This window comes from Grammomys surdaster, unplaced genomic scaffold, assembly GCF_004785775.1.
Source record: "Grammomys surdaster isolate TR1022 unplaced genomic scaffold, NIH_TR_1.0 185, whole genome shotgun sequence".
Taxonomy (NCBI): Eukaryota; Metazoa; Chordata; class Mammalia; order Rodentia; family Muridae; genus Grammomys; species Grammomys surdaster.
In genome coordinates this window covers 12,553,722-12,568,884 of record NW_021604630.1, presented here as the reverse complement: position 1 = coordinate 12,568,884, position 15,163 = coordinate 12,553,722, and the positions used below count along the sequence as shown (strand labels likewise).

Here is a 15,163-nt window from a genome sequence, read left to right as displayed (position 1 = left end):
TTGAAAAAAAGAAGAAAAAAAAAAAAGAAGAGCATTCACGACTACCTTGATCCTACCTTGCTTGTTTCTAATTTAACTCACCAGCTTTTCTTTTTGCGTGACAGGGGCCACATGCCGGAGTGGTACTCAAAATCTTTTGGACATTTGTGTGCAGCTGAAGTGGTAAAGATCCGAGACTCCTTCAGTAATCAGAACACTGAAACCAAGGATACCAGATCTAGGTGATTACCGAAGGGAAGCACCTGTGTCCACAACCTGGGCCATTGTTGCTAGAACCTTGCCAGTCTTCGGAAGGAGAGTTCATCTGGATCTGATTGACTATAGAGATTTGACACATTCTTAAAGCTGCTTCCTGTTTGTCTTAGGTCTATGTTGTAGACCTTGACTGGAATATAGAAGACTTGGGGGGGAGGGGCGGAGTACCCGTATTATGCAGATTGCTTCTGAGAAGCAAGGACTCTTTCAGAGCGTAATGGAAGAAGATATCGAAGAGACGTCACAGTTTTGTGACGTTGGCGTATGTGTACCTATTCCTTTGTTTGCGGTGTAATGAGGGACGGACGTATCCACTGGAATCGTTGGTACCCGAGGACAGGTTTTCTCACTGAGATGAGCAGAGAATGGTTTGCACAGAGGAGCGTGAATGTGTGTGTTGCTGGCTGAGTGGCACAGATGAAGGGAAGGGATGCAGTGTCTGGCACACTGAGATGCTCCGCAAAGGATGCTGATCTACCAGGTTTAGCTCAACCTGGAATAGCTGACTACACAGGGATGCACCCAGAAGGGGAATTCAGCACCCTTCTTCACCCCGCCCCCAGGTTATTATTTTGTTTTGTTTTTTTTCTTTACTTCAAACCTTTGCTTTCCCATAAACTGTAGTTTCCCCATGACTAGGAATTTAACCATAAGACTAGTTCAGGAGTAAGCATCAGCTTCACTTCTTTGGCTCCAAAGAAAGGCTTTACTTTAAGTGAGATGGAAAAGCTGGATTCTGACACACCCATAAGCAAAGTCTCATCACTTTCTTATTTCCAGTACTGGGTGTTGAACCCAGGGCCTTTTATATGCCAGGCAAGCGCTCTACAGTGAAATCTGTCCCCAGCTCCGTTTTCACTTGTTACTCTGAGATGGGGGAGCCTCACCATGTTGCCCAGGCTGGTCTTGAACAACTAACTCACTATATGGCCCAAGTTATCTAGGTCTGTCTAATAGTTGGGATAAAGGGCTCAGCTCAGCAAAACTTTTTACCTGTTATAATTCATAGTATATTGTTGCTTGTGACATAAACTCAGATATACACAAGGGAACACAGGGAACTGTCTCCTCAATAGGTTTAACCCAACCAAGCACAAGAGGCTTCTGCTTATGAGTGGCGGTGGCAGTGTTCCTGACAGCTATGTGTGTATTTTAATCGGATTTGTCCTCATCCACAAATAGCTTCTGCATTTGTTATTTTTCCTGTATTTCCTTTTTTTCTCCCCTCTCTCTCTCATTATGCCCTTGAACTGAATTTTAGTAATAATGGGGGATAGTAATCTCAGTGAAAAGCAAACAGTGCAGGTTTCTGGAAGGGTGGTTTTTATACAGGTTTTACTGTAATGGTAAGGATTGACTCAAGACAGTATTAGTAAATTTATTTTGTATGGATCAAAACAGTGAGTACCATATGAGAGCTGAAGAAGGACTTTTATTTTGTTATAACATAGTTACCTTGTCAGTATTATTTCAAAGGTTCTTTGAAGAATGGGGGGAGGGGTCAGAGTAGAGTTTTTAAAGTCCGAGTATTTCGAGTTATCAGTGTTGCTTTGTGAAGATGTGTGTGTATATTCACCTTTGATGGCTTCCAGATCTGTAAGATTGTATGCTGTATATACCGTTCTATTGAGAAACATGTACACTTGTCTGGTCTACTGTGCTTTCAGACATAGATAAAGCATGATAAAGATTATTATTTAAGATATACTTGTATTTATACCTCAGATATTCTTTTGGGTTTTGTACCTCAAGGCTCCCCTCCCCGCATTGTAAATACACTTTACGTGAATACAGTTTAGTGAACAACAAAAAAGAATAAATAAAGGAAGAGGTTTATAATTTGCCCTATATCTGTACAGAGTATATTCGGTAAGTGCACTATTAAATGTTTAAGAGGAAGAGTCTGGCCTTCTCTCTCGCTTGCACCTTCTCCGCCCTTAGAAGCAGGGATCGAAAAGCATAGGGCCCCAGTGCCATCCAAAGTCCAAAGATACATCGGCTATAAGAAGAGTCAGACGAAGAAGACGACGACAAGCTGCAACTGAGCCACTCACTCACAAACAGGAAAGCCTGGTGAAGGTTCAGGAAGCCTGGAGGGTCTCTCCAGGCCAAGGTCAGAAGTGATGCAGAGAAGTTACAGGAACAGCAATGGGACGAAGTGCATATGCAAAGTCAAGGTCACTGATTAATCCACAAAAGGTCTCTTTCCCAAGTTTAACTTTCCTGTTGAAGGGATTACTTACATCTGGCCAGAGGAGAATTCAGAGCACGGGACTTTCCAAGAACTGGGGTTAACATCTTGTACCGTGGCCACAATTTGTCCACGTGACTTGTGGTCTAGATTGTGAGTTCTTCAAGGGCAGGCTCCTCTCCTGTACATCTTTATACTCCTCTACAGCAGCTTTCAGTGTTTTGTACTTGTAGACACCTAATAAATTTATCATTTGCTAAAGAACACTGATGGAATTTGCTTCTCTTATTTTTAAGAAAATGTAGCTTAACACGAACCTTAAACCCTCACTTCATTACATCGTTTCCATCCCAGCTTTGGTTTGGGTTTTATTTCCAATATTTTGGTTGAGGTTGGAGTCTTCCTACATTAGGCCAGGCTAGCTAGCCTCTGATAGCTCGGGCTGACCTTGAACTCATGACACTTCCGTGTCAGTCTCTTGACTCCTAAAATTACAAGCCTGTGCCACTATGCCTAGATGCTGCCCACTTGGAAATTGCAGTGACTAGAAATTGTTAAGCGGAGGAGGTGTTAAAAACTTTAAACTGAAAAAGATGGCCACTTCTCTGCATGGGGATTCTAAATTAAAGAGTTCTTTGTCAAGCCTGGTGTGATGGCACATGCCTTTAATACCGGCACCCAAGAGGCAGAGGCAGGAAGATCTGTGAATTTGAGGCCAGCCCAGTCTACTTACTAAGTTATGTGTCTGCCAAGGTTAAATAATAGACCCACTTTTCTTTGTTCTGGACATCGAGGTCAGGGCTTCTCACATACAGGATAGGCACTCTACCACTAAAAAGTACATCCCCAGATCCTTTGATGGACTTTTACCAGTTTCCTGTCTCACTTGTGGTGTCCATTTACAAGAGGTTTAATTTTGTTAGTGTTTACTTGAGCCGTAGAGAACAGGAAACCTTATAACTGTCTAAAAAAGACTTTTTTTTTTTTCCGGTGTCTTCAGCGACAGCTATACAAAATAAAAAGCCTCTTGGACCAGAATACCTATATCTATATTGTCTGAAGAGCCCTGAGTCCCTAAATTATTAGTGGGTTCTGTACTCAGTGCCACCAGTATGGCGTAGTTTACATGGGTCAGCTGCAGATTTCCATCGCTTTTGTTAGATCACGCATTTGTAGCTTTAAGCAAAGCTAGCTAGCTCACCCTGCCCCATGTTCCATGCTCTTAAAACCTGCCTTTGCATCTTCTTGTCTTTCTAGAATCAGGAAGAACCAAGGTAAATCAAGCTGTAAGTAAAGCAGCTGTTAGCATCCCGAAGAAACTGCTGCCCTGTCACTCCATCACTGAAAGATCAAAGGGGAATTAAATAGGTCAAGAGAGATCTGAGGCAAAGTTTTATCTTGACAGCCGGTGAAATAATGTAATAGTTCTCTATCCAGCTAACCAAATAAATGATTTCAAACCTCCTAAGGCTCCACTTGTCCTTGTAGCATAGAAAGGTGTGACTCCCAGTTTGCACACTGAGACAATTAAATGCGGTCCAATTGCAACTTACCAGTTGTTAGATGGTACACAGGTATAAGGGAACATCTGCTTTTTCTTAACCTACAGCCAATAACCACAGTTCTGGTCTTCTGAATTCTTTCTGCAATACCTTATTATGCCCTTGCCATCATGCAAGAGCTCCGTGAGCTGATGTGGTGCTTACAGGTGCTTTCAAAACCAAAGGGCTAGTCACAAGAGTGAAACAGGCCCAAGCACAGAGGAGTGCTTGTAAAACATAAATCCTCAAGAATAAGATCATGGTGTGCATGTCAGTTTGGTGTTCCATTGTGATGAAATCTGCCCAGGGAATTTAAATTCCATTTGTTTAAGGAATGCAAATCCCAAAAGCCCTCAAAGAGCCAGTGGCAGGGGTAACTTGAGTAGTTCTGCCAGCCCTGTACACGTGCAGTAAGTTCAGACTCATTCTTTAGGGGTAGGAGCAAAGGTGATGCTGGTGAAACGGAGGATGTGGGGGGGGGGGGGTGACCAGTCTTCTACAGCCCGGGAATCTGCAAGCTCATGTTAGCATCTGCAGCCCAGAGTACCTTTGGTGTGTGTACAGAGATCCAGAGAGCAGCCAGACTGCCCCGATGGGCCCAAGGCTGTGTTAACACCTACAACAGATCTCTCTGCAGAGATTTCTCACGTCATTGGGCTTTACAACAGGAAAGGGGGTCACTCACAGGGGCTATTTGTCGTTCTCTTCCCAGTTAATTTACAAAAGATCTGGGAAAGGATATCTGTACTATTTTTCGACTCTAAGAAAGCTTTTATAACTTAGAGGGGCTGGCAAGAGGGCTCAACAGTTAAGAGCACTTGCTGCTCCTCCAGAGGACCCAGGTTCAATTCCCAGAATCCACACGGCTGCTCACAACTGTCTGAATATTAAAGCAACAGGGCCGACTGGTCATGTAATGACACTATGAAGCAAAATAAACCTTTCACTTCATAAGCTGTTAGCTCAGTATTTAATTTTATTACGGTACTAGAGAGTGGATTATCATACCAGGTTTGGCAACAAGGACACATCCATACCCAAATGTCAGTAGCAAAAACACTACAGACAAAGATGCGTCTTCGTTCTGCGAATTTCTAGTTCCAGCCTTTGCTGTCCCACAGGACCCTGCATTATGTCCCTTAGCATACTCCATGTCTCTTCAGCATTTCCAAAGGATTATCACATTAAATAATCTAACACACTGAGATGTAACATGTTCTTATTTTTATATAATTCCTCAGTGCTCATCATCATAGGAAACCTCTTAGGAGGAAGTGCGAAGCAGTTTTCATCTGTGTGTGATTTGCGAAGGTTCTTAGTTGAAAGCAACTTTCTCAGGCTTTTGGAACGCTGGCTACCCCAGGTCTGCAGCTGTTAAGGGTCCATGTTCTCTGAAAAGCACTTGGCAATGACACGAACACTCAAGGAAATAAGGGATTTAGAATCTGGCCCGGAGCAGCCAACTTTCCTTACTTCGAGGGCTTGAGACAAGGCTAAACTTTTTCCAACGGCGAAGATAAACCAAGCTGCTTCTTCATTGTTGTTGTTGCTGCTGCGTTTTGAAATGTAAACAGACAAGCAGGTCACTCATAACATTCCAAGGAAACAGGAAATTCAGAGTTCACACACTGTAAAAATGACCAAAGCAAGAAGAAAATGAGCCCGTAGAGGACCATGGGAATGCTGGGATATCAAAAAGATCAGGAAACTATTTCATCCCAAGATCCTAATATACTAAAAATGGAACATCTAACTTATTCTAACACTTGTGTACAGTTTAAAAAAAAAAAAGAAAAGCTAAATTTCCAGAGGAAGCTGACCAGCTGGTCAGGCAGATTAAGTGTAGAATGACTGGCTTAAGAGTTTCTTGGTCATGTATTCATGGTAGTTGTTTTGTTTTAGTCAAACTCAAGCACAAACACTGTGGGACGTAGGTCATTCTCTGCTGAGGGCCTCAAACTGGCATCTCAGGGAGGCCTTCTATAGCATGGGTTGGCCAGTACTGTCTGCAAACGCTCATTTTGAATAAATGACACCTGTGGGCAGTTCAGCCTGCGGTCTCTTTGCCTCTCACAGGGCTCATACCCATTCAAACGCCAGAAATGCATCATGGGTGATTTTTAAATGACAAAACTCCTTGAGCAGAGCAACACAGGGTGAAAGAAGCAGGCTTCATAGGTCTACTTCCCCTGTTTGCCTTCATGAATAGTCTAGTCTTCTCTCATTCTATGACCGTTTAATGTTCAAAAAAACGGCAAACGGAGATACGATCCAGCAACACTGGGAGCAGTGCCTTCATGTAAAACAGAACTATCATTTAGCCAACCCAAGAACAGAGAAGTGGTATAGGAAGCAAAGGCAGAAGGACCACATCCTTAGCAGTATTCAGCCCACCTCCTCTGCACAGTCATGGGCTCCATCCCATGCACCATCTGCAGGAGAGAGCAATGTAAAATCAGAGCAAGAATATTACCAGGGGGTGGTAAGGCAAGGCATGGAGAGCCAGGGACCACTCCAAAAGTAAGACATCAGAGAGACCGTCACATCGTGATTAGTGATAACTAGGTAACCTTGGGACCTACAGCTTGAGAGACAGATTTACCAAAGGGAGGACTATCTACTCAGGTTAAGAACATTTCTTTTTTAAAGACAGTCCATTCAGAAAGTATTTGGATATATAAGCACCTCGAGTCTGTCAAATCAGATGTTGAATCCCAACATCTAATTTTCCAGAAAAAGCAACCTCAAGTGAAGCTGGGACAGCATCAAGTTTTCAAACAAGAGCAATAGGCAGGCTAGAAGTCCTAAACAATGAAAATAAGCATGTTGATTTCAGCCATCTCTTTCTGGGTGTCCCTCCATAAAAGTGACCTGCTGTCACTCACATCTCTGACCCCACCAAGGGGACCCCAGCCAGTGTTAATCAGCACTGTCATTTCCACTTGGTCCCCGGATTCTCCCAAACTGAGAGCTTCCACTGACCTGCATGTATAACCACCCAGCTAGCTAAGTCTGCCAGGATCTAACTTGCCTTGCACGGCTGGCTCACATATTGGCAATGCCCCATCTGCCTACTAACGAATGATGAATCAAAAATATCCTGAATTGAGTATGTACAAAATGGATACAGAGTATTCACTAAGCAACATAGCGTAACATGTGTTTGCATGTCATTTATAGTGTATTAGGTATTATACATAACCCCAGGTGATTGAAGTATATGAGAAGATGGGCATAGAGTCTGTGCTAACACCACACCATGTCACTGGAGGACGTGAGCATCTGTGTCTGCTGATATTTGAGAGAAGGCCTATTCTCCACAGATACCCAGGAAGAGCACCTTCAGTGAAGTCCGTGGACAGTTGTTTGCTGAAGCAGGTGGTCGATATGATCCAAATTTTCTCCATTATTATTTTATTTAATCCCTACCATGAAACCCCAAAAGACTGGAAGCATTATCCTACTTTACAAACAAGAGAAACAAAGACTGACTGGATTAGGTTGCCCAGTGTTTGCTAGAAGGTTAATCACACAGAACGAAACTTAGGAGCAGAGCCAGGCCTGTGGTAAGCCTCCATATCTGCTAGCTATTGTTCATTGGATTATTATACTAGAGGTCACGTCTTATATCAGGTAACCACGCAGGCTTTGCTGCCATGGGCTTTTTGGTGTCAACTAATCATTTGGATCAGCAGTGTGGTTTCAAGGAATTTATTATGTCATCTCCATCTCCGTATGCACCTATAAAAACAGAGATGGCAATGTAGAATCAGAACCCACAGCAAACACTGTGTACTGTTGTCATTTCCAAATGTCTTCTTTTTCTTTTAGTATAAACCACACCTTTAAAGTAAACTGTACATGCCTATACAGTAACTATTTATCAAGCTCAATATGACCCACACTTACATGTCAGAACCCCATAAGCAACACAGTTAAAGCCTGACAGCTTGTTTCTTCCTACAGAGGTTCTACAATTTAGCAATATTGACCCCATACCATACTTAGAGAATCAGTCTCAACAAACACACCTTTGTTCAGAATGTCTCAGAGGAAAGCCACAAGACATGTTAAGTTTCTCCTTTTGCTTTAGATGTGCCTACGGTATCTCCAAGGGAACAGACAGGGAAATCATTTCAGTGAGAAGTGATGTAATGGAGATGCCACTGAGTCCCTGGGAGAGAGGTGTCACTTGAGCTGAGTGTTGAAGGATGATGGAGGAGGGTGGAAACATTCCTGGCAGGGCGACCTTGGGGAGATAAGTAGCCTGGAAGAGCTGAGAGGGTGGGTATGAACAAGAGGACCAGATGGCGAGAGAGGAGGCAGGGCAGCATCTCAGAAGGCACTGAGCCTAAAAAGTGCTTTTTCTCCCCCATCCATCTGAGGATTTTAAATCTCACCTAAGGCACTGGGAAGTTTCAGAACACTCTGAATGAAAGGAGCAATGCCATTAGACGTGTCTTCTTAAGGGGAAAGTGACATGGAGGCTGGAATTGGCCAGAAGGATGGAGGCAGGCCCAGCAGTTCGGCATCCCTTGCAAGAATATCCCAAGAGACCGTGGATGGGCTGAGATAGAACTAAGTGTAGTGTAAATGGAGCACTTGCCTATCGGGAGGAGACCCTGAGGTCAAGCCCAATCAGTGTTCTGCAGGCAGGCAGGCAGGTCAGGAGGAGAAGCAGGTTTGGGAATAGGAAAGTACAGACAGTTGGACTGTGGCTTCCTATCGAATACCTGGATGTTTCTGTCCCATGAACCATGGAAAGATGGGAGAAGTAGTTCTGAGGGGAGCCTGGTGTGAGACATGAATTTATGAAAGTGAATGTAGCCATATCCATGGGTAATAAGGAACCATCCTGGCCCTAGAGAGAAGATAGTGCCAGTCCTGTGCTCTCACAGCCTGGAATGCTGGCGTATGACTAGAAATTACCTTTTAAAAAATGATTCCAGCCGGGCAGTGGTGGCGCACACCATTAATCCCACCCAGCACTTGGGAGGCAGAGGCAGGCAGATTTCTGAGTTTGAGGCAAGCCTGGTCTACAGAATGAGTTCCAGGACAGCCAGGGTTACACAGAGAAACCTTGTCTCAAAAATAAACAACAAACAAACAAACAAAAAATTCCAGAGTCACAAGATAAGAAAATGGGTAGTTAATAATCACCAAGAACTTGTGCATTTTTTTTCCTTAACTTAATATTTAAACTCATGAACTCCATTGGAAATGGTGACTTTTATTTATGGATTCTATCTGTCTTAGTCAGGGTTTGTATTCTTGTACAAACATCATGACCAAGAAGCAAGTTGGGGAGGAAGGGGTTTATTCAGCTTACACTTCCACACTGCTGTTCATCACCAAGGAAGTCAGGACTGAAACTCAAGCAGGGCAGGAACTTGGAGGCAGGAGCTGATGCAGAGGCCATGCAGGGGTGCTGCTTACTGGCTTGCTTCCCCTGGCTTGCTCAGCTTGCTTTCTTATAGAACCCAGGACTACCAGCCCAGGGATGGCACCACTCACAATGGCCCCTCCCTCCTTGATCACTAATTGAGAAAATGCCTTACAGCTGGATCTCATGGAGGCATTTCCTCAAAGGAATCTCCTTTCTCTGTGATAACTCCAGCTTGTGTCAAGTTGATACACAAAACCAGCCAGTACACTGTCTATAAAGCAACTGAGGGCAGAAATAGAGTAGAAATAAAAAATGGCTGTGTGTGTGTGTGTGTGTGTGTGTGTGTGTTTTGCAGGGCTATCAATAAGTGTGTACATCCATGAAGGAAAGCATTGAAGCATGCTGTTTACACACAGCTTGTGATTTACAAAGTGAGTTTGTCTCACAGGGAAGGGGTTGCTTACCCCAGTATCTTCAAGATGCAAAGGTAAAGCCAAGGAAAAACCAAAAGGGGTGAATGCGAGTGCGCGCCCCAGCAGTACAGCTGCCAGCTGGCTGAAGGTTGTTGCTGATTTTGTAAAGAGCAGCAAGTGTTCTCAGTGGCCAGGCTTTTCTATGGTAACCACAAGCTTCCTTTGCAAAGCTTATGCAGCTGCATAACTTTGTAAAGGTTTACTTTTATTTTTAATCACGTATATATGCCTGTGTGTGGGTAGGTGCATGTGGATGTGGGCATATATGGTTTTGATATACTATGAGCATGCATAATTGGAATAGCTTAATCAATACATTTTAACAGGCAGATATTGGTTTTTTTCAAAGGGTGAAGTCACTGGGATTAAACAACAAACAAAAGTCAGAGCTAACTGCATGCTCTCAGCCCTGACTCACTGTCCCTGTGAGGGAATTGGGTACCACCCAGCAATGCCACAGGCATCCCCTGTGGTAAACCAGAGAGTCTAACATGTCCCAACACTGCCATGAGAAAGGTGAGTGGAAATTTTTTAAATCCTACCTAGCTCGCTCCAGGCAATCCTCCCAGAGAAAAGTTGCTCAAAGGAGTACCTCAGGGCAAGCTCTGTTTTGTAGGGTTGTTCAGTCATTGTCTGCGTTCAGCTCTTGTTTTGCTTTGTTTTCTTCTTCTGGTCTGGTCCGGCTACAAGAAAGTAACCTTTCTAAAGGCAAACATTACACACTCTTGTTGTGGATAGCCCTGGCCTTGTATTTTGATACTAATTCCCCTTTCCCGTGAAGGGCTGCAGAGGAGGTGTGAGTCATTACACAGGTGATTTCTAGTGAACCTTCTGCCCATCTTCATTTGTAAAATAAAGGCTGGAGCCAGTGATTGGGCAGAGGAAGGGGAGGTGGAGAAATAAAGGCTGGGGAGAGAAGAGAGAGAGGGATGATGACTGGAGGACGACTGGAGGAAGACAATGGAGGATGGAGACAACAAAGATGACGGAGACAGCAACAACTGGAGAGAGAAGAGAAAGAGGATGACTGGGGAGAAGAGAGGAGAGAGAAGATGATGGAGGGCAAAGGAGAGGATGACTGGGAAGCAGGAGGTAGAAGGACAGGGTAGACGCAGGGTCTGGAAAGCCCTCAAGTTATAAGGGTCTCATAGCTGAGGAACAGAGTAACGTAGAGGTATCTGCCCAATCTAGGCTTACAGACTATATTCATAATTACTGAGTTGTGTTTTCATTGACCAGTCCTGATTGGGTTGTAGGTTTAAATACCTCCCACAACACACTCCTTTCTCCATCCCCCAGTACCTGACATGGTATCTGGCATATTTTTAGAATTTTGTAAAAGTGAGGACCAGGATGCAGAAGCCCTGCTGTGATATGACCTTTCTCTGAAGGATAAAGAAAGAAAAGTATGTTATTAGCCGCCTTGAAAGTTTCCAGCTCGTGATCTAGGGCTACTAAAGTAGAAACTTTTTTCTCTTCATGAGACAGTACCTTAGCCCATGTCCTGTTTCCGCAAGAGCATGCTTGAGACAGGCTGATGTATACAAAGCCCAAGGGGTGATGCTGAATCTTGTCAACAGGATTTAATTCAGAAGGAGGAGATAGTGAGGTACGCAGCCGCGTGTGTCTGGGAGTCTCCAGAAGAGATTCACCAAAGAGGATGAAGTCATATGGAGTATGAGCAGAACTATCAGTGGTTGGGAGCTCTAATGGAACCAAAGCTGAAGAAGAAAGTTAGCTAGCACAGCCTTTCTGATTCCTGCTCCTTAGCTGTGAAGATGTAAGCTGCTGTCCTTCCCTGCTGTGACAGGCAGAAGCTTCGGAAACCACGCATGAAAATACTTCTTTCTCCCTTCAGGCATGGAAAAGGGAATGGAAAAGTAGAACTCACACAAAATGTTTGGTTTGGGAGACTGGAGGCTGGGCAGGCCAAGAGCATGTATTTGCCTGGTTGTTGGGTAAAAAGGCGTGAGCAGATGAGAAGAGGGCCTGAACTCCCATCCGACTGGGTCAACCCTATGAGAAAGGCATCAATCTGTCTCAAATGGGGGCTCCACACCATGCCCCACACACCTTACACTAAGCTCACGTGGCCACGCTGAAGTATAAAGTCCTGACTTTTCTTCAAACTATATCAGTGAGGCTGTTGAGGTTGTTCAGTGGGCAAAGGGCCTTGCTCCGGGACTGTGAGGACAAGAGTTCAGATCTCCAGCATCCACGGAAGAAGCCTCTTTGGCAGCACAGGCCTGTCATCTCAGGAGGTGAAACAAGAGCATCCTTGGGGCTCTCAGACCCACCAATCTAGCCATATAGGCAAGCTCTGGGTTCAGTGAAGACCTTGTTTCAAGAAATAAGGTGGAGGCTGGAGAGATGGCTCAGTGGTTAAACCACATGCTAAGCAATTGTTGAAGACCAGAGCTCAGATCTCTATAACCAATGTAAAGTTGAGTAGGCAAGGAGGTTCACCTGTAATTCCATCTTCAGAAGGTAGAGATGGGAATCAGGCAGGGCAAACTAGACAGCTGGACCGGCCATAAAGCAAGCTCTGAGTTTAACTGAGAGACTAGGTCTTGTTGAAGGAGATATAACACTGATCATCCTGGGGACTTCACAGAAGAAGTACCTATACATACATACATACATACATACACACACACACATACATACACAAACAGAGAGAGGAAAAGAGAGGGAGGGAAGGAGGGAGGAAAGAAGAGGGAGGGAGATACACACACACATACAGAGAGAGAGAGAGAGAGAGAGAGAGAGAGAGAGAGAGAGAGAGAGAGGAGAAAGTACTGGCATTTGCTACCAGGCTTGACCTGAGCTGTAGTCCTGAAACTCACATGTTGGGAAATGAGAATTGACTCCTGGGATTTGTCCTCTAACCTCCACACATGTGCAGTAGCATGTATGAGCCCAAACATATACGCATGCACACAAAGTAAATAAATAAATGTAATAAAAATTTGTCTTAAATACAAATAAAGTGGAAAATAATTGCCTGACGTGGACCACCAGCTTCCACATGCACCTATACAACACATATGTGAACACACATACATACATGTGAAGACACACACATACATGAACACACATAGGCACACAAATTCTTATTATTGCTAATTGTTTCCAATAGTGGCTTTCATATTTTCATTCATCCATGAAACCATCGTATCAACTCACGTTACCTCCCCATCCCCTCTGTTTCTCTCCCCTTGGTCCTCCTCCCCATCCCCTCTGTTTCTCCCTCATTGGTCCTCTTTCTATTAACAGCACTTTCCTGTTTCTGTATCTTAATTGTTTAATTCTTGAATTTTTTTAAATTTGAAGTGTTTTAAGTTCAAATTTCCATAGGAAATAAAATATTCAATATTTGTCTTTCTGAGTCGTGCTTTATTTCACTCAACATGAAGTCTCTCAGTTTTATCCATTTTCTTGCAGGTGACACTACCTTATTTTCCTTTATGGCTAAATAATAGACTGTTGTGTGTATATATCTTCCACATGTTTTCCCTTTCATCTTCTGATGGGTACACAGGCTTTCTGTAACTTGACAGTTCTGTGATAAACATAGGATATGGTTGTATCTGTGCGATGCTGATTTCATTGCAGGCATGTACCCAGGAATCACATGTAACTGTGTATGACATGAGGGCTTTGAGGAACCTCCACAGTGGTTTCTACAGTAGCTGCACTAATTTACACTCCCACCGACAAACACTGTGTAAGGTTACATTTCTCCCCATTCCCAGCCCCATCTTTGCCAACGGACAACAGCTACTCTGAGTACAGTGGAAAGGGATCACAGCACAGTTCTGATGTGTAAAGACACAAATGGATTTTCATGTATTTAAAAAATTGTATTGCCAGTGGTGGTGGCACATGCCTTTAATCCCAGCACTTGGGAGGCAGAGGCAGGTGAAGCTCTGTGAATTTGAGACCAGTGTGGTCTACAAAGTGAGTTCCAAGACAGCCAGGATTAACAAAAACAGAAAGAAAGAAGAGAGTAAAAAAGAAAAGGGAAAAAAAGAAAAAAAGATGTTGTACTAATTGTTTGAGAATTTCATACAAAGTGTTTTGATTATATTCACCGTTTTCCCCACACTCCTCCCAGATCCGTGCCCATTTCCTCTTCCACCCAGGGTTGTGTCCCTCTTCATTTTTTAACCCCCTAAAGACCAATTAATGATTCCCAAATAATCTTGAATGGGGGCTCTTCCACTGGAGTGTGGTCTACTTACAAGGAGTCTTAGAGATAACTGAGTCTCTCTCACAGCCCTAACAATCGCCAATAGCTTCTTGGCCAAGAGTCAACTTTATGCTCACCTTCTTTCTCCATGTTGGCATTTCGTCTGACTTGGGCTTGCACAGATCTTATGCGTGCTATAATGACAGCTGTTAGTTTCTATGTACAGCTGCCCTGCTGTGTTCAAAAGACATTTTTCCTGGTTATCCACCATTCTGGGAGGAAGAAGTGTGGTAGATATGGTCCATTTAGGGATGAGAAGTCTGCAGTTTCTGATCCTCTTCACTTTGACCAGTTACACGTCTTTATTAACCACAGTTACTGCAAGTAGAAACTTCTCTAATGGGAATTGAGACATTCATTATATATGGATATAACAAGAAGTTATTAGGAATATTTAATACGATATCCATTCATCAGTAGGTTCTCCCATAGAACCTATGACCTGTCTAGCTATAGGTTTTTGGCCCAATAATGGTCCCAGGTATGGGTTTCATCTTTTGGAGTGGGGCTTAAATATAATCCTAGAGTGGTTATATCTTAGTTAGAGTTTCTATTGGTGCAATAAAACACCATGATCAAACAGCAAGTTGGGGTGGAAAAGGTTTATTTTTGTGTAAACTTCCATATCACTGTTCATCATTAAAGGATGTCAGAACAGGAATTCAACCAAGGCAAGAATTTGAAGGCAGGAGCTGATGCAGAGACCATGATGAAGGGCTGCTTGCTGGTTTGCTCATCATGGTTTGCTCACCCTGCTTTCTTATAGAACCCAGAGCCACCATCCCAGGGATGACACCACCCACAATGAGTTGGGTATTCCCCCAGCAATCTCTAAGAAAATGCCTTACAGGCCTGCCTAGAACCCAATCTTCTGGAGGCAGTTGGTTTTGTGAACTTGTTTGGTTGGTTGTGGGTAAGGGTACCAGCCCTATGTGTCCGTGCAGGTTTACTATATTTTAATTGATTATTCTACTCATTCCCTTTTCACTCTATCCTCTAAAAAACAACAAACATCAAGGTCATAGTATCTTAGTCTCAAAGTATCTTAAGGAGCCAATGAGATGG

At 43.6% G+C, this 15,163-nt stretch overlaps 1 protein-coding gene across 2 annotated transcripts in view; it reads left to right on the top strand.

Moving 5' to 3' along the window:
* Dlc1 (DLC1 Rho GTPase activating protein) overlaps nt 1-2,712 on the top strand; it is a 170,448-nt gene extending 167,736 nt beyond the window's left edge. For both annotated transcript variants that reach the window (XM_028768158.1, XM_028768159.1), the window contains exon 14: nt 105-2,712. In XM_028768158.1, the coding sequence (XP_028623991.1) occupies nt 105-225 (121 nt within the window). In that variant the 3' untranslated portion in view covers nt 226-2,712. The remainder of the gene's footprint in view (nt 1-104) is intronic.
* The last annotated feature ends 12,451 nt before the right edge of the window (nt 2,713-15,163 follow it).